Here is a 19,584-nt window from a genome sequence, read left to right as displayed (position 1 = left end):
TGCATAAACTCATGTATTAAATTGCCATTTCGAAATGGGTAAGGGCCATGGGCTTCAAACTAATTCTTCAAGGTTAATTTGGGTAAGGCTCATGGGCTAGACATCCAAAGCCTTACAGAAGGCCAGGCCATAATCTTCGAATCCACAAACGCATCAGAAACCCACATGTACATTGTTTTTTAGGCATTAAGACAATGGATTGACAATGAAAGAGATATTGTTCAGCTAGCTTCCATTATTGAAGGCATATATGGCAATGGATTGACAATGAAAGAAATCTTTTCTATCTCAATGCTAATAGACTTGTCTTAGATTTGCTCATGGGTTGAATTAAGTGTGAAATTCTAACAAATTTAGGCCAACACTAGTTTTCTGACTATTGAAATCATCTGAAGGTCAAAACAGACCCAATTAAATCTTTGTTTACGCAAAATAATTTTGGTGTAATGTCGTAATCTCGACGAGTCTTGTGATATTATTCTTTCCTCTTTTTCGTTTGGCCTACAAAATTTTTAGGTCCAAAACATCATTTTCATCATCACTATTTTCTCTTCAAAATTTCCTCACTTTACCATAATTAATCACATCACATAAGAACTGCCAGACCCACCCACCCTCACGCACAATCTATCAATTTCTTTTCAATTTCTTCCTTGGAATCCATAATCGGAGAGATAACTCAGCAGTACTAGATTTGTTTTTTTATATATTTTATTTACCAAAAACAGTCTTACCTGGTACAATGATAGAGGACTAACTGAGAGAATTTTGAAGACGCAAGAAAAGAGTTAAAAAAAAAAAAAAGAAATCTAGAAGTTAGAGAGAAGTGGGCTGTGGAGCATAGCCTAAACAAACTTTTTGTCTAATTGTGTGTTAGGTTTTGAGCAGTGAGTCTGTGAGTCTATTCTTTTACACTCAAATTCGAGTCTTCCTCCTTTTAAATTAAATTAATTTAAAGTATAACATTTTCTTTTGTCTAATTAACCTCTAATCAAATTTTGTACTTACACAAATAAATTGATATATTTTTGTTTTGTGTTGAATTGGGTCCAAAATCTTAAACTAAGTAAAGGTTTTGGGAGCCCTATCTTATTTTGTGGTCATAGGATACAGTCTTTGTAAGAGAAACTTGCATGCTCTGATTTCATTTCTCCTATCTCACGTGAGGAGGGAGATAGAAAAAAAAGAACCAATGAAGCCGAGGTAGGAAAGTATTTTTCTTACATAAAGCTACACATGAGTCTATGATCAAACTTAACTTTGCTTTGAGTAAAGCTACAACAAGTATTGATGATATAAAAATATCACAAATTTATGTTTATACTACGTGTAACATAACAACTTTAAGGTACCTTATGTCGACTTTAAGGTCAAAAGCTATACATCCAATTGAAAACTTCATCAACCTTACTAGCACTGAAATTAAGGCCAAGAGTGAAGAATTTTACCAACATAAAACATTTTTTGTTTTGTTTGTTTTTGGTATAACTTGAGCCACCAGTTTCATAGGCCCCATGGAAATTAAAGCGTATGGGAACCATCCAAACGTCAGTGACCAATCAATTATTTCTGGGACCTTTAGGAAGTTTCCATGCACCTTCCTCCCTTAAGTCCTCTCCACCTAAAAAGTCTCTGCAATCGTATTGTTTTCCTCACCGCCTCTGCAATTTCACTGCAGCTCCCAATACTTCAAAAGCTTCAATTATGCTAGCAACCTCATAAATCAAACCTCTCATTTTTCTTTTTTCTGCCTATATAAGACGTGACACACTTGTACATAGTTTCTTGCACAGAAAACACCAACTCTCTAGTTCTAATAATTTCTCTCCACCAATGGCAACAACAACTGACACTAGGGCAATCTCCAAACCCTCCAAATGGTTCTCTAACAAAAGTCTCAAGCTCAGCTTCCCTGGTCGAAGATCATCCAAATCTAGCCCTAAATCTCCTCTGTCCCCGACCAGTGCTCCAGTTGGGCCAATCAGTCCAAGATGGACAAGCAGGGAAGATGAGCTTAGAGAAGTTTTTCGCTATTTCGATGGAGATGGCGATGGCAAAATATCAGCCTCCGAGCTCAGAGCCTATTTTGGGTCCATAGGTGAGTACATGTCTCATGAGGAGGCTGAGGCTGTGATCAAAGATCTTGATGCAGATGGAGACAGCCTGTTAGACTTTGAAGACTTTCTGCAGCTGATGAGCAGAGGAGGAGGAGACGACGAGGACTTGAAGAAGGCCTTCGAGATGTTTGAATTGGAGAAGGGGGTCATAACCCCTAGAAGCTTGCAGAGGATGCTGCATAGGCTTGGTGACACCAAGTCATATAATGAGTGTGTCACCATGATTCAAGTTTTTGATACTGATGGCAATGGGGTGGTTGATTTTAATGAGTTTCATCGAATGATGGCTTAACTTAATTAAGTTCATGGTTGATGATTTAATAATGTCTAATTAGTCGTAAATATGTATATGCATGGATGTGTTGTGTGGTTCTATCATGGTCTTTCTTTATGGAGTTGGAACATTTCTATATTCATGTTGCAATACTTAAACTTAAATTTGCCGTTTTTTTAGTGGTAAGAGTTTGAGTTGAGCACAAACATAATGAGAGCTCAAGCGAAACTGTAAACCGAATCGCGAAGAAACATACACACACTTAAGACACTATACATACGTAAACAAAATCACTAATTGAGAGCATGGACCTAGCCTTTATAATCTAAAACCCATTAAAAAGTCTATATTAGATTCACATTTTGATAGACACGTTAATCCATATTCCTAGGAAAACCACATGGACAAATTCTGGAGTAGAAAAGATGACTAGTAATATCATATTTCGTTTCAATATATTAAATCTGAAATTCATTAATAAACTTAAATTGGCTCATAAATTTCTTACATGAACAGGACAAAGGTAGTTCTTCTAAAGTTTTCAATGATACTTGCGGACAAAGCGTGATGTGGGTTTGCTTTGTTTTCAAGGAAGCTTGAGCTTTTGTTGCAACATTGATATATGTATATGTTGCAAATTTAGGAGGAGCATATATTCAGAATTGAAGAGCCCCATGATGCCATCTGTAAAATGCTTAAAGCTGAAGCAAAGTTATGAGGATCTGAGGAAAAGTAAAGGAAAAGAAAATTGAGATATAAGCTTTATAGACCAGGAAACAACCTTTAGTTTTCTTTTTGTGACATAATTGTTGAAGCTAGCTACCAGGAAAGTAGAGTCAATCCGTGACAATCATAAACATCACAGAGCACTCAAAACTGTGTGAAATTAAAATTTAAAACCTGGACAGAGAAACCCACAGTAAACAAATTTCTTCTTCCTCTAAATCAATCCAATTTCGTTTCCATATATATTATCTTCCTCTCTTCTTGTCCTCCTCATAGGCTAATACAATGTTGGTAAGTTCAAAGTGGAAGGTGGAGATGCATGCCACAACACAATTTGAATTAGGTTTATGGCTTAGAAAATTCAATAAGATTAGCTGTGTCAAAAATCAAGTGGAGGAACTAAATGCTACATATCCTTATTCTACGATATTAATTGTTAGATAAGTATTATATTATTTAGTCTTAATTATTGGTTACTTAAGAAAATAATACGTAGCCAATGAGGTCTAGCACAGTGAAAAAATGCCGTGACTTGCAAATTAGAAGTCTCAAGTTCGAATTCCTATGACATTCTGGTTGTATGCGTGTATAAGAAATCTTTATTTCTATAATTTAGACTATCGTTTATAATATTAAAAAAGGGACAAAAAAAAAGGAAGAAGATAATATGTAAAGGTCTCAATTTAAAGTAAACCTACTAGATGATGACCAGTACGAACCTTCGCAAATGTGTCCAACATACGTGAGGCACAATTGATGTCAAAATGACTTCATAGGTCGGTTTGAAGTTTTGAAGCAGGCCAAGGGATAAGAACCAAGCCCCAGAAATTTGTCAGATTGTTTGATTCTTAGGTTGTTCGATTACGAATCAAGATGCTTGATTAAGTTTAGTTTTCTTTCGGTTAAAAATTAGGTTTATTTAAGGACGAAAGCATGAATTTCACACAAGTGAGCTATAATTCTTTTTATGGTCTATTATGTATTGATGAATGGCTGACTTTGTCTTGGGAGTTGTGGAGCTGAAGTCCACCCTAGTCTAAGTGTACTTTCGTCTTTGAATTTATTTTTATTCGGATGTATAGGGAAAATTCACACTCAGATAAAGATAAACATTAATGAAGGGCTTGTTTGAGAGTGATTTGGAAAGTCTAGAATCATTTATGAAGAGAAACACTTAGTGTCAGTTTGGCATTGCTTATTTTGGGTGATAAGTGATTTTTTAATAATTTTGGGAAGCCTAGCCCGTTTGGTAAACTATGAAAAAATCACTTATTGTTAAAAATTGTTGTGAGAGAAAGCTATAAGGGAAAGCAGCTAATGAGATGCTTTCATTTTCTGATTATGTAGGAATCAGTTTTGAAGAGGCGCCGTGTTTAATGATTATACGAGGAATCAGTACCAACAACACTTTTAACAAAAAGTTTACCAAACGCCAAACTGCTTTCTCTCATAGCTGATTTCTCTTACAGCAAATCTGACAGTGATTATTTTTACAGCACAGCAATACCAAACTGGCCATTACCAAGTGGTTCTCCGTATAATCACTTTAAGTGATTTAAAGCTATTTTGGGGAGAAACACCTCCCATGTGCTTATTCATAAAATCACTTAAGACCAGTTTGACATTGCTTTGTTGTGAAAATAATCGCTGTCAGATTTGCTGTGAGAGAAATCAGCTATGAAGGAAAGCTGTTTGGCGTTTGATAAACATTTTGTAAAAGTGATGTTGGTACAATAATCATTTTTTGAGTGCTTGATAAATTTTTATATGAAAATACTATAAGCTGTGTATAATGACTAAAAAGAACATTATGGTGAAATAATTCTTCTATGCAAGTGTTTAAAATTCTCCACTTAAATAATGAAATTATTAATTTTTTTTGGATCGAAATAATGAAATTATTTAAGGTACTGGTCTTTGGTTTGAAATGGAGCATTTAATTAAAAAGCATCATTTGTTTTCTTTTTACTCAAGTTGTTATCTTTGTAGTATGAAATGAAATGGGTTGGGTTTCACTCTCTCGAGTCTTCTCTAATAAGAAATAAGAATTTGGTTCTTAACAAAAAGGAACAAGGAATTGTCCATTTAAATAATTGAATTATGGGGTCCATATTGGTTTTTGGGTTACCTTTAAGAAAAGCAAATTGTTTCTTGTTCAATGTAAAAACTTTTACCATTTCATAGGGCTCGTTTGGTACGTCGGACTGTACTGACTAATTTCCGTCGGATAGTATTAATTTGTTCCGGAGAGTACTGACTATTTATCCATAATATTATAAGGCGTTTGGTGCTGTTCCGGATAAATAATCTGACTAAGTTATACTGTGTTTGGTGATGTTTCGGATAACATCAGATCAGACTATTTATAAATAAAAAATAAAAAAAATCTTTGATAATTTTAATGAAAATTGAGATTCAAATGACACAAATTTTTTTTTTGGTAAGATTCATATGACAAGATTTGTTTTTCAATTGTTTTTGCCAAGATTTTTTTTCATATAACCCATTATCATAATTGTAGTATCTCATAAAAATTCCAACATACTCGCATACGTTAATAAAAACAGTACCAAATAATGTATAATTCAAAGTGATCACATATTAAAGTGCTAAGAGCAAAAGAGAAAGTTGTTCATAAACCAAACTACATCAAAGAGTGAATCACAACTCCCTCGCCCTAAGTAAGAGAAGAACAAATGCTTTTTTCATAGCACCATCCAATGTCAGGAATGTTTTTTCATCACTTGCTTTCTCCAAAATTAGCCGTAGTGCCTTAATTTGGTCATTAATAGACAAGTCAATCTTTGCTTTTCTAATAGCAATTGACAAAGAAAAAAAAAATGGTTCCTAGAATTCAGGTTCATACAATTTTAATTTTGTAATTTTGCTCTCCTAGTCGTCATGTGTGTATGTATTCAACTAAACTACCAACACTATCACAGTTTTTTGTTTTTGGACGAAAATTGGCAATACTCTGTTTAATACCAACAATCTAAATATTCCCACAACGTCGAATCACTATATCACATACAAAGAAAACATTCGATTAAAAAAAATGCCAAAAAAAAAAAATTCATAACCTAATTTCCACTAAAAAAATTGAAATATATAAAGCATATTGGAGAGAGTATGAAAAAGAGAGAGAGTGAGAGATGGATACCTAGAGAAGAGTGAAGAAAATAACTTGTGGAGAAGATAGTAGAGAACAACCCTAGGGAGAAAAAGATGAAAAGAGCGTCTGATTTTTTTTCGTAGAACGCGCGTTCTTTTTCTCTAGCCGTATAATTAAGCGTGCATTATCTAAACCGGGGTGTGTGTGTTGTATTAGTTAGTCAGGTAAGGAGAGTATTAAAAGCCCAACCCGTATAAAATAGTCGGGTAATTAAATAATACAAGTTGACACCAAACACCTGACATAGACTATTTACTCCTATCCAGAGTCTAATACGGTATACCAAACGAGCCCATAGTGTTTAAAGGCTTTTCTTAATCAGTAAGATAGTAACAAAGGGAAAAACGAGTCATGGCTGCTTTGTCTCACGCCTTTCCAATTATTCTATCTTCCAGTTGTTATTGCCGAATTAATAATCTGAAATCACAAGGTCTGTTTTTTGGGTTTTTTCAGAGAATGAGTGACTGTGAAATCAATATTTCTAGGGTTTAAAGGAAGAAGGATAAGTGGAAGAGAAGGCGAATAGGGAGCTCTGATGAACTTGGAAGAGAGCGATGGGAAGGAGAAGACTGAAACAAGCAGAAAAGAGACGCGAGCTTGAAATAGATGGGGTTATTTTCGAAATTTCAAAATTTTCATTAAAATCCAGTGCGCTATCCAGAGTGATTATCGCATAAAAAAAAATAAAAATAGTTCATTAGCTATTTTGCCTAATTGCTTACTCTCACAACAATTATTTACAAAAAGTAATTTGTTTATCTTTTACCAAACATGCTGAGTTTTTAAAAATTTCAAAATAATCACTTATAGTCTCAAATAAGAAATGTCAAACGGCACTTAAAATCACTTATAAAGTAATTATATGGAGAAATGATTTTCTACAAAAATAATTATAGGGAGACTTTGGAAAAGCCCAAAGGAGAGAGAAAAATTTTAAAAGAAGCCAAAATGGACAAAATTACCCTTATTTATTTTTTGATTTCCTAAGGAATCCTTTACATTTGCATGTCTTTTGTTTGAAAGTTGAGAGGTTTTTCTGTCTTTTTTGAAAAAGCTTTGGCTTTTTTCAAAAGTGAAAGTTTTTTTATGGGTAAAACCTAAATTTACTAATAATTATTGGCCTATTTATAATCACTCCCAAATAAGCCCTAACTCACTAGAAAAATAATGTACCGAATTAAGAGGCTTCAAAAATGAGGGCCAGCTATGAAACACGAGGCTCAAATAGTGAAAACCCATTATTGTTAGGGAGGGCCCATTTGAAAGGGAATCAAAGCTCTGCTTTCGCTTTACGCACAACTGTACGAGGAAGCAAAGACGAAAACATGGCCCCCCAAGGCGTGCCCTGCACGTGCAGCTATCGTTAGGTGGAAACACACATGGGGGGGCTACTCAAAAACTTAAAAAAATTCCAACCTTCCATTCCAGCCCCCACTTCCCAGTCGTAGTCTTGAGGTGGAGAAAGAAACCATGAAGAAATAATGGCGAAAAAGAATTGAAGGCTGGGAATTTGGAGAAGATGGGTTTTGCTGAATTGGTGGCTGCGACTGTTGCATATGAAGCAGAAGCAGAAGCAGAAGCAGGATCAAGCGCCAGCAGGGCTCGTGCCACCTTTCAATGGGGTGGAACCATCTTTGCCTTGTTAGTCACTTCACTATTCAATTTCACCTGTTTTTTTTTCCTTCTTTCTTATTTTATTTTTGGTTTAGGTTGGTTTACTTGGATTGGATGCATATGGTGGTGGAAAGAATGGCTACATCTGCATTAAAAAAAATATATATATTGATTTTGTATTCTGTATTGGTTTAACATTAAAATATGAGAGAACCCCCATTTTAAACTCAATTAATTTATCTTGGCAAGCCGTGAAATTCTTAATGATGACTAAAGCAAAGTCATTTCCTTTCTTCCTATTATATTTCAATTAAATTTATTATTAATCTCTTGTGAATGATCCCTGAACCACGACTGCTTTGGTTTTCGTCTAATGTCCATGGTTGTCACTGTTGTTTTGTCATCAATGATTATGAGTATGATATGATTGGTCTGTGGAGGATGTTTTAGCACTTGTGGAACAGCAATCCGTGTTTTGTGTTCTTTTTTTTTTTGTCTATTAATCTGTTCTGTGTTTCACTATACAAATTTCAAAAGTCCAGATCTCTGGGGTAAGACTGCTAGGATATAATTATGTTGTATGTGAATGCTACTGGGGCATTGCATATATTTTTGGCTTTGTTTATGAGTATGTTAGGTTGTTTGATATTCTCTCAATGAAGATGAAGATTACCTCTTCTCGGTGACATATGTAGCTAACTGCAGAACCACATACTTCTTTTGTCTTCAGGAGCCTTTAGATATATTACATTCGAATTGGTTCTCACTATTCACGTGTTGGTGCTCTGTTTTCAACCTGTCTCTTACTGTGGTTTTTTTGCCGTATCCTACATTGTGTACAGAATTTTGTTAATCTTGAACCGAGTAGGGCGGAGATCAGCCATGCAAAGTAGCCTTCTTGTACTGTTCTTATTTACGAGCTTCCCGACGGTGTTATTCAAAATTTTGAGGTGGTTCTTGCCAATTCCATTTTAATTTCATATATTACGCCCGCATGTCCACTAAACTTACACATCTAAGTATGCAGGGGACAATTTGGTTGTTGGGTTTCCTTTCTTGCTGTTGCTGCAAACCTCATCTTTCCTCGAACTTTTCCAGGTCTTTTTTTTATATCCTCTTGAGTCTCGCTTATGTCTACAGATTGTGTTGCTATTTTAGATTTCGGTTTCTGATGATTATGTACGTGTGCAGTTTCTCGGTTTCTCCTATTTGTCGTCCCACCTACTTTGGTGGCAAACGGACTGCGCGATAGCATCGTGGGCTGCATCTTTTGTCTAATGATTGGAGTTTTGCTCGTCGTAACAGAGATTCGAGGAATTGGAGGTTTTAGTAACTGTCGCTGTAATTTTCCTTGCTTTGCTTATTGTTTCTGTATTGCATTTCTCTTCTTCTTTACAATATTGTATCTATGCTCAGAAACTTGGTAGAAAATGGAGAAAACATGCCTTCTAGATCAGGAAATGTGATTCCAGATTATTCTTGGCCAGTGATGGACTCAGAGATGTTAATGAATATTCCACCTATATTAACCAAGATTTTTAGTTTCTATATTTTTGATTTTGTCCTAGGAGTTGGGTGAACTGGATTGAATGGCCATAAGCTGCAGCATTCTTGAGACACAGGGCAAGAACTCCGATGCTAATCAAAGGTGTTCTTAATGTCTCTCTGGTAACTTAAATATATTAATGAGCCTCATAAAATTTTATCACTAATCTCAGTGAAAAGGATGTTAGAATTGCGGGTCTTTCTGCATCAGATTTTTCAGATTAGAAATAGGGGGGACTAGTGAGTAATTGGAACTTATGTAGGTCAGAGACTTAAAGCAGCCTTCAAGCACCATTAGTTGACATATTTGGCGTGGAAAATGACTAACGAAAGCAACACTAGTTGAAAAACTTCTGATTTCAAACTTCACGGTAGAGAAAAACTTGCCTATACCAAGGTGTGTACCCCAATCTCTCTATCTCCTCTTCTGGCTTATCACATGAGGAGAGTGATAGAGAGAAAAAAAGGTATACACTCCGTTACATGCAACTTCTTCTCCTCAACGGGACTACTCGAATTGTTTATCTAGCCTACAATATAATAAGCTTATTTGACAGGGTAATGCAGTCTTAAAGACATGACTGTAAACTTGAGGTTTATAAAATTGCGAAACTGATCTTACTGGTTCAACTTCAAGACCAAACCTTTTGCAGATGACTTAAGGATCTCTTAATCAATACCGATACGTGTCGAAGATTAGTATTATAATACAAACCCAACCTCGTCAGTAAGAATAGAAAAATCTTTTTATTAATTGAAGATAAACTCCGCTTACAGATCATATATTCATTCTGCTATAGATATCATGTTTTGTTTATACAAGTTGAACCCTGATAATGGGGAGGCTGGTCAACCAAGACAACTATTAAGAAAAAATCAACTAGACAATCTTCTTCAATCCACCCTGCTTGGTATAAGTTAGTGCCAATAATTCAACACAAAAATAATTACCAGGAAATTTCATGGTAGAAACGTCCGTTTCAAGGGCCCCACAAAAACATTGGAATATATTCCAACTAAAGTCTCAACCTTTTTTTTCTTGCCAGAGCACACCTTTCAATTCCAAGTAAAATGAGTTTCCTCTCTCTCATCTTATCTGCCATCATTCTCACCACTTTCAGTTGCTGTTCTTTGATTGTTGCTCAGCAGCCTTATGAGGGCAAGGCGTTTACAGATTGTTACAACACAAACACTTACTCAAAATCTGTTCTTGGGTACAGCTGCAATGGAGTGAACAAAAGTTGCCAAACTTACCTCACCTTCAGATCCCAGCCTCCTTACAACAGTGTTTCTGCAATCTCTGCTATGTTGGCTTCTGACCCGTCTCAGATTGCGGAGATGAATTCGGTTTCCGAGACTGCAACGTTTGAAACGAACAAGTTGGTGATTGTTCCAATCACATGCTCCTGCTCAGGTGATTTCTATCAGCTAAACACATCTCATGTAGTTGTGCATGGTGATACATATTTTGTGATTGCAAATAACACTTTGCAAGGCCTCTCAACATGTCAAGCTATGATGAACCAGAATACTAATCTCACTACAAAAGAGTTGTATTCTGGTACTAGACTTAGTGTTCCTCTTAGATGTGCTTGTCCCACAAAGAACCAAACTGATGTGGGGACCAAGTATCTTTTGACTTACATAATCGCTCAAGGGGATTATGTTTCAAAGATTAGTGCTACATTTGATTCGGATACCGGAAGAACTCTTGAAGCTAATGGGCTTTCTGAGCAAGCCTCTACCATTTATCCCTTCACCACACTTTTAGTTCCTTTGCAAAACCCTCCATCTAGTTCTCAGACCATAGAGCCACCCTCATCATCACCATCACCTCCGGCGCCACCTTCAACTTCCTCTAATAACTCAACGAAAAAATGGGTTTATGCCTTTGTTGGGGCTCTTGGAGGAGGTGCTTTTGTGTTGGTCATAGGCATCATTATCTTCTGCACATTCTTTCGCAGAAGCAGAGGTACGAAGGGTTTCAATTCAATTATTGTCTCGGAGAGGTTTGAGGCACTTGAGAAACCACTAGAGAAAAAGGAGGAAGAAGGATCTCAGGACTTCTTAGAGGCTCTATCTGGCATAGCTCAATCCCTCAAAGTTTACAAATTTGAGGAACTGCAACGCGCAACAGATGACTTTAGCTCCACTTATTTGATTAAGGGGTCTGTGTATCGTGGAAACATCAATGGGGATTTGGCAGCCATCAAGAAAATGAATGGAGATGTGTCCACAGAGATAAATTTACTAAACAAAACCAGCCATTCTAATCTCATTTGCCTGTCAGGAGTTTGCTTTCATGATGGACATTGGTATCTTATATATGAGTATGCTGTCAATGGACCCTTGAGTGATTGGATCTATTACAGCAACAATGATGGGAAATTTCTGAATTGGACACAAAGAATACAGATTCTGTTGGATGTGGCCTCAGGGCTTAATTATCTCCACAGCTTCACCACTCCTCCCCATGTCCACAAGGATATAAAGAGCAGTAACATTCTTCTTGACAGTGACTTCAGGGGCAAGATTGCAAACCTAGGTCTAGCAAGGTCAACCGAAGCGCCGGAAGGTGAGGTTCCTTTGACAAATCACATTGTTGGAACAATAGGATACATGGCTCCTGAGTACTTGGAGAATGGTTTGATCTCCACAAAGCTTGATGTCTATGCATTTGGGGCTCTCATGCTAGAAATACTCACTGGAAAAGAGGTTGCTGTGCTTTATGAGGAAAATAGACAATTGTCTGATGTATTAAACTCTGTTCTGAACGACGAAGATGGACCGGAGAGTTTGAGGCACTTCATCGATCCTTCTATGCAAGAGAGTTATCCTCCGGAACTTGCTCTTTTTGTGATCAGATTGGTCCATAGTTGCTTAAATAAAAACCCAGCTGCTCGCCCGGCAATGGAGGAGATGGTACAGTTTCTCTCAAGAACTATGAGCAATTCACTCAGTTGGGAATTGTCAAGCAACATCTCAGGCTACCAAGGTACAGAGGGATTTCTTGATGGTAGAGGAACTGGCACAGGGTCTCAATCAACTACTTAGTTTAGTATTGTAATTTACTGCTAGTTTTGTTCTTTTAGAAATACGGCAGTTAAGATTCGTCCGATACTTCTTGTTCCTCATTATTCTAAAGAAATAAGGTAATTTGTTGCATTATACATCTGGTTATAGTCCATTAAACAATGTCCTATGTGCAGAATGATCTATTAATAACAAAATAATTAATTATTGAGGCGTAAGAAGTTGATCATGGCTTATGGGTATGCAGAAGTAATCATATAAAGACAAAACCTGGGGTAAATATTCTAGAAGAGATGAAGGAAGGAGTGACAGGAACTTTTTTATGAAGAAAAATGATCAGTTTCTTGCAGACTATATGAATTATGGAATTGGTTATACCTTGAAGCTTAAGTTAAAGACCTTACCATAGATTTTTTTAAATAAAATAACCAGGTCTATGGCATTCATTTCTCTTATTGGAGAATTATTTCTAGAAGGGGTTTTTTTTCAATCAAATAGAGTTGGCCAAGTCAAGAGTGATGCAAAGCATTGATTCCCCCTATAGTCCTACCCTAAACTCCCTTAGTAAATGAAGTATTGCTTCTTAAAATAAGATAAAAATCAAACATAAGTTAAACTTGGGCCCCAACCTGGGTTGGTTTTTCTGGGAAAATTCCCACCTGATAAGCCTAGTTAGTCAACATAACTACAAAAACCTATTATTCAAAACAATATGTACGCGGTAATGCTGATGTTGCAGAAATTATATTGCCAAAGACTTCTTCGCATCTTCAAGACTTGAAGTTTCTCCTCTGCCAAAAGTTCTCTCACAGAAAGAAACTTGATCATGGATTGCTCTATACTCAGGTTCTTACTTTTGCTGTTAATCACTCCAAAACTCAAAGCTCAACAAAGTTATGCAGAAAACTCAGCTCTTGATTGTGCTGACAGTGATGACAGAGGATCACTCCCAACTTTTCTTTACACCTGCAATGGTGAAAAGAAATCCTGCAAGGCTTTCTTGATTTTTCAATCTCAACCCCCTTACAATTCAGTCTCTGCCATATCAAACCTTACCGCTTCAGACCCTTCTGAGCTTGCCCGAATCAACAACATCTCAGATCATACACTTGTGCTGCCTCAAAGCAAAGAGGTGATTGTTCCTGTAGTCTGTTCTTGTTCGGGTGAGTACTATGAGGCTAAAGCCTCTTATCTTATTCCCAGTATTGGTGACACCTACTATACGATAGCAACAGATACATATCAGAATATGTCTACTTGTAATGCTCTCATGCACGAAAACAATTATAGTGCATTAAGCTTGCAACCTGGTTTTGAGTTACAGGTACCACTTAGATGTGCTTGTCCCACAAGCAATCAAACTTTCAATGGTACAAAATTTCTGTTGACTTACTTGGTCAGCTGGGGCGACTCTGTCCCTGTAGTTAGTGAGAGATTTAATGTAAGTGCCAAGAGTGTAGCTTATGCGAATGGATTTACAGAGGATGATCCTCTAGTGTATGCATTAACACCAATTCTAATTCCACTGTCAGTGGAGCCTTCAAGCTCTCAAACCATTATTCAATACCCACCAGGGCCACCACCACGCCTTTCTCTTCCAGTTACTCCGATTCATGGAAACAGAAGGTCAAAGAAAGCATATGTTTGGATTGGAATTGGAATTCTTGTGCTAGTTCTTTGTTTGGCTATCTTTGGGGTGTTTCTTTATCACCAGAAAAGGGTTTCTCAAAATAATATAGAAGGAAAAAAGAAATGGGTCTTGCACGAAAGTTTCTTTGTTACCATTGCTGAAGAAGTTGATGTTGGGTTGAAAGTCTTCGAATACGAAGAATTGAAAGGTGCTACAGAGGATTTCAGCAACAAGAACTGCTTAGGTGGCTCTGTCTATCGTGGGTTTTTCGATGGAAAAGTACTAGCCATAAAACAGATGAGCAAAGATGCAACTGAGGAGGTGAAATTACTGAAAAAGATCAACCACTTCAATCTGATCAGCCTTTTCGGTGCATGTGAACATTGTGAGGATTTCTATCTTGTGTATGAGTTCATGGAGAATGGTTCCTTGAGAGATTGGCTTAAGAAAGAAAGTTGTCCAGAAGTTCCGAGTTGGAATCATAGGGTTCAGATTGCTTTGGACATTGCCGATGGGCTCCACTATCTGCACAACTTCATTTATCCTGCTTATGTGCACAGAGGTATTAGCAGCACCAATGTTTTGCTCAACGAAGATTTACGGGCAAAAATAGCAAATTTCAGTCTCGCACGATCAGCGGAGAAGGAAGCAAATAGGAATTCATCTACACGGTATGCCCAGATATCACAAGGTTATTTGGCACCGGAATATATAGAACATGGATTGGTGACACCTGCAATTGATGTATATGCCTTTGGGGTTGTTCTGCTGGAATTGGTAACAGGAAAAGAAGCTGTGTTCTTGCAGGATGGTGTAGAAGTGCTTCTTTCAGAAGCAGTATGCACAACAATGGGAGGAGGAAATGCAGAAGCAATATTTACGTTAATGGGAGGAGGAAATGCAGAAGCTCACCCTGATAGGCTAATAGACCGTAATTTAAATGCGGAGCATTGCATGGAGTTTGCAGTACGAATGATAAAGTTAAGTCTAGCCTGCTTGGCTGAAGAGCCAGAAAGCAGACCAAGAATCCATCAAGTACTCTCATCCTTGATAAAAATACAATTGGATACAGAAAAAGCAAAATATTTTTGTAAAACAAGAGTCTAGTAGCAAAAAGTATGTATCACACAAGTACTGTTCTTCTGTATCATGTATGTGTAACCATTGCATGACATGAAAAATTGTTTTGTTGTCAACTATTATTGCCATTAAGTTAAAACAACAACCTCCTATTTCCATCAAAATTTGAGAAAAGAAAAGAAAAAGAAAAGACAGAAAACTTTTACATAAATTATTGAAAGAATAGAAACACACACAGATATTAAGTACCTCAAAATCTAGAGATGACTTATAAATCATAGTACTTTCTCCCAGCCTAAATCAGCGAGTTTCGACTGGAATTTATGCATTGTCTTAGGGGATGACTGAGCTAGTACAGAGAGGTTCAAAACGACTTCAGCCAAACTTGGCCTTGCCTGAGCATTTTCTTGTGTGCATGTCGTGGCAAGGGCTGCCAAACTCAGCGCACCATCAAGAGGATAACAGTTCTCCAATTTTGGATCTATCCATTTTTGTAACCTTTCAACGCTCTTCTCTTCAACCTTCAACACCTCCCTTAAATCTTTGTACAACATAACCACTTCACCATTTTCTTTTGTTTCCATGGCCCTCTTTCCTGAAAGCAACTCCAACAGTAAAACCCCAAATGCGAAAACATCCACTTTTGGCATCGATGAGTTTGTAACAGGTCTAGCTGTTGAGAAATTTGCAAACTTGGCCTTGAAGTCGGAGTCTACGAGGATATTTCTTTCTCTGACATCCCAGTGAACAATGCTTTGTTGAGTGTGATCATGCATGTAGTGCAGGCCGTTGGCAAAGTCAAGTGCTATGTGAATTCTCTGACTCCAAGAGAGGAAGGCCAGAGAGTCTGAAGAAGCTTCAGAGTCAGGGAACAACCAATTTTCAAGTGATCCATTCTCAGCATTTTCATAAACCAAGAAGCGATCCCCATCTGCATCATACGAAATTCCCATCAAATTCACCAGATTCACATGGTTTACCTTCTGCAGGATACTCAGCTTTTCTTTGACATCTATATTGGTTCTCTTTATGGCTAAAACCTCCCCATACATGGTGGCTTTGTACATTGAATCCCCAATTTTACAGAGTTCATCAAGGTCATTGGTTGCCTCCATAATCATTTCTTTGTCATACATAATTGCCTTCCCTACATACTGTGAAATCCCAGAAAGTAACTTGTCCTGAGTGGCCTGATGAGGATCATAATTCCTGACCTTGAAAGATTTCTTCCTTTTCTTTAATACTGATCTACGAGTAAAGACCAGCAAGAGAGCCAAAAATCCAATCAGAAGAAGAGATATCTAGACTATTTATAGAATGAAAGAAATTAAACTCACCTCGTGTGTGTCATTTACTACATCATGAACTAATAATAAATCGCAGAACCAAAATAAAAAATTACTCTTCAAATTACTATGCATAAATACCCTTTATTGGAAACTTGCCTAAGATACCTAGTCATTGAAAACAGACAATATGTAATGAATTGTTTTTGAAACAGACAGCAAAGGATTAGTCATTAATCACAAGTGATTAGTTTATTACATGAAAAGAATCCACAATGGAAAATGCATGGCAAGTAGCTTCAGTCTTGGCAATTATTTTTATTTACACAGACTGGCAAACTCAGTTGGTCAATATCTATAAACAAATGCAGTTCCTGGCTTCATAATATTACCAAAGGGCAAGAGGATGCTCATCATGCTCTTGGTTGTCAAAAGTAATGTAGCTAACTGGAAAGAAGAACCACAATGGTTGAACTTGAAAATGACAAGAAGTTATTTGAGTTTTCTGGGTGCTAATTGACATGCACCAATGGTTGCAGCCTATATTCTGGTGGGTCTTGCATTTGATAGGAATCTAAATTAACATAATAAAAAAACAAAAATATTCACATAATAGTAAGAAAATTTCAAGTACTGATGTCATCATCATTTCACTACCCTATATTATTATTCTCAATATCATATGGCTCTGGCTTGATTTGATCATAGCTGCTTGACAAAGACAATGCAATAGTACTTTTAACAATGGTACAACTTGTGCTCTTAGCAACTCCACCCATTTGTCCTTTGTCATGGCCCGGAGGGGGGCTAGGGCAGCAACTATTCACGTGAATAGTAGTTACCCTTGCAAAAAGCCAAAGCCGTTTCCGTTTCCACCCGTTGCCATGACAAAGGGCAATTACTATTCGTTTTTTTGTTTTTTTCACAAATTTTTTTACCTCAATAATTAATTTGGATAATATTTTCAGATAAGATTTTCGGGTTCCTAAGTGTCAATACTATTCATATCTCATAATCAGATAAATTTTTCAGATAAATTTTTTTTAAAAAAAATTGGCTGGTATTTATTTAAAAAAAATAATTAATTTTTGGGTATTTTAAAAAAAAATTTCCATATTTTATTCAGTATTTTATTGCAAAAAAATTGGCTACCGTTGGATTGGAGGAAAAAATCTGAACGGAGAGCCCAGACGATGCCACATGGCAACAGAAAAAAATCAAATGAGTGGGCTGACGCCAGTCTGGCGTCAGCGATGACATCAGCCCAAAACTCGGGCTCGAGCTCGGGCGAAACCTGCCTTAGGGCCAGCCTGTGCTCGTGGGTCCCACAGTCTGCTTGGGCAGCAATGGCCCGCTGGAAATGGATTTTTCGCTCGGCCCGCCCCCAGCCTCGGGGTTGGGCTCCCCGCTGGAATGGCTCTTAGAGCACTTCCACCTATTTGTCATGGTAAATGGCAATGGCTATTACTATTCACATGAATAGTGGCATCCTTTGCAAAATGCTTGTTGTGTTTCCACTCATTGCCATGGCAAAGAAAAATACTATTCACTATAAATTTTTTTTTTTAAAAAAAACTTAAATGATTTATATTTATGAATTAATAATAATAATAAAATTGTTAGGTATGTATAAAAAAATGTTTTTGACTTTTTTGAAAATTTTCAAATTTCTTTTCAAATTTTTAAAATTTTTTTACGTTGCTGACGTCAGTTAGCCTAGGCATGAGCTCGGGCTCGTTTTGCCTTTGGGCCTACCAGGTTACGTGAGACCCACCAATTGCCAGGGCAACTGAAGCCCGCTGGAACTCGTGCCTGGGCCTTGGGCCTCCTCCTGCCCTGGTAGTTCGAACATCTGAAAGTGCTCTTAGCGAACTCACTAATTGCATATTGTTTTTTCTTTAGTTTCTTGTAATTTAAGTTTTAAAGATATAGAAGTAATATAATTATATAAGTTTAACTTTAATGTCCTAGGAAGGTTTTAATGAGGTGCCGATATTTGTTTTGTTTTGTTTTTTCTGTTTATGAATGCAATCTTGCTTTTGCACTATAAAAAAAGTGTTCACTTTAAATGCCCTGTTCGGTAACGTTTTCAGAAAATGTTTTCTTAGAACGTTTTCAGAAAATGTTTTCTTAGAACGTTTTCAGAAAATGTTTTCTTAGAATATTTTCAGATAATTAAAACAAGAAAACGAATTTGTATTTTCAAGAAATGAAAATGCGTCTGGTAGATTAATTAGAAAACATCTTCAGAAAATAAAAACAATAAAAACGTGTATGGTAGTACAATTTGGAATAATAATATGTGAGTTATTTTAATGAAAACATTTTCCATGAGAATGAAAACAACTTTTTTCTGTTTTCTATAAGTACATATGAACTTGTTTTCATTTTAGGAAAACATTCTCAATGTTATCTATTTTTGGGCCACTGAACGTGTTTTTGCCTCATTTTTGTTTTCTGAAAATGAAACAATCTTTTAAAACGTTAAAATTTGTTGAAAGAAACTCTTCTGACCTTGAGTAAAAGTTTTATGGGGTAAGTACAAATATAATTGAGTAATCCCTATGGTCACATCAAACTACTATTTTTTTTTCTTTCTCATAATATTGATATTACATATTGAATTTAAAACAATCACAGAAATGAAGGTAAAATTGAAATAAATTTAATGTAGTTCCCCATTGTTGTCACGAAAAAGTTTGCATGGTTCAACTCAAAATTGGGAAGACCTTTAATCCCCAACAATGTGGGCATATTTTGAGTAAAACATGTTCTAATTTGGTAGGAAGAAATCTTTAAAAATAACACTAAAAAATAAAAAGATAATATTCATGATGAAAATGAGATTGATATCCGTTGATAAAACCACAAACAATTTCCGTAGAATTAGTAATTCAAATATCTAAATTTGATTTAATTTTAATAATAAGATTTTTATTAACTAAGTAACGTTGTTTCAGTGTGGAATATGCAAAGAAGAAGACTACATTTGATTATGAAGGTTCGATAATTGTTTTTTCAGCATTTTCTATTTTCCAAAAAAGAGAAGATTTGTTATTTTTATTCCATTGTTGAACGATTCACATCTTCTAGTTGTCTTGCATATG

General features: G+C 36.3%; 4 protein-coding genes across 5 annotated transcripts; 3 read left to right on the top strand and 1 right to left on the bottom strand.

Moving 5' to 3' along the window:
- Nucleotides 1,548-2,555, top strand: LOC18769696 (probable calcium-binding protein CML41). The gene has a single exon (XM_007202844.2). It carries the CDS (start codon nt 1,834-1,836, stop codon nt 2,407-2,409), a length of 576 nt encoding a protein of 191 aa, XP_007202906.1. The 5' UTR covers nt 1,548-1,833; the 3' UTR covers nt 2,410-2,555.
- On the top strand, nt 7,683-12,699 carry LOC18769286 (lysM domain receptor-like kinase 4). Of its 2 annotated transcripts, XM_007202588.2 has the most exons (5): nt 7,683-7,930; nt 8,746-8,853; nt 8,931-9,001; nt 9,095-9,551; nt 10,669-12,699. In XM_007202588.2, exons 4-5 carry the CDS (start codon nt 9,493-9,495, stop codon nt 12,500-12,502), a joined length of 1,893 nt encoding a protein of 630 aa, XP_007202650.2. In that variant the 5' UTR covers nt 7,683-7,930; nt 8,746-8,853; nt 8,931-9,001; nt 9,095-9,492; the 3' UTR covers nt 12,503-12,699. The 2 variants fall into 2 exon arrangements, with proteins under 2 accessions (XP_007202650.2, XP_007202207.1); XM_007202145.2 differs by lacking the exons at nt 7,683-7,930; nt 8,746-8,853; nt 8,931-9,001; nt 9,095-9,551 and having other exon boundaries at nt 9,575-12,699.
- Nucleotides 13,246-15,308, top strand: LOC18771243 (lysM domain receptor-like kinase 4). The gene has a single exon (XM_020568687.1). The coding sequence runs from the start codon at nt 13,308-13,310 to the stop codon at nt 15,216-15,218; it is 1,911 nt and encodes a 636-aa protein (XP_020424276.1). The 5' UTR covers nt 13,246-13,307; the 3' UTR covers nt 15,219-15,308.
- Nucleotides 15,467-16,542, bottom strand: LOC109950408 (serine/threonine receptor-like kinase NFP). The gene is made up of 2 exons (XM_020569008.1): nt 16,529-16,542; nt 15,467-16,439 (listed from the first exon to the last, which is right to left on the bottom strand). Exons 1-2 carry the CDS (start codon nt 16,540-16,542, stop codon nt 15,467-15,469), a joined length of 987 nt encoding a protein of 328 aa, XP_020424597.1.

Source organism: Prunus persica, chromosome G7, assembly GCF_000346465.2.
Source record: "Prunus persica cultivar Lovell chromosome G7, Prunus_persica_NCBIv2, whole genome shotgun sequence".
NCBI lineage: Eukaryota > Viridiplantae > Streptophyta > Magnoliopsida > Rosales > Rosaceae > Prunus > Prunus persica.
Note: the sequence above shows the minus strand (reverse complement) of the source record. Positions and strands in the feature narration are given on the sequence as shown.

Excerpts from the sequence above, each read along its gene's own strand:
- LOC18769286 (XM_007202145.2), top strand. The coding sequence starts at position 10,520 with ATGAGTTTCCTCTCTCTCATCTTATCTGCCATCATTCTCACCACTTTC.
- LOC18771243 (XM_020568687.1), top strand. The coding sequence starts at position 13,308 with ATGGATTGCTCTATACTCAGGTTCTTACTTTTGCTGTTAATCACTCCA.
- LOC18769696 (XM_007202844.2), top strand. The coding sequence starts at position 1,834 with ATGGCAACAACAACTGACACTAGGGCAATCTCCAAACCCTCCAAATGG.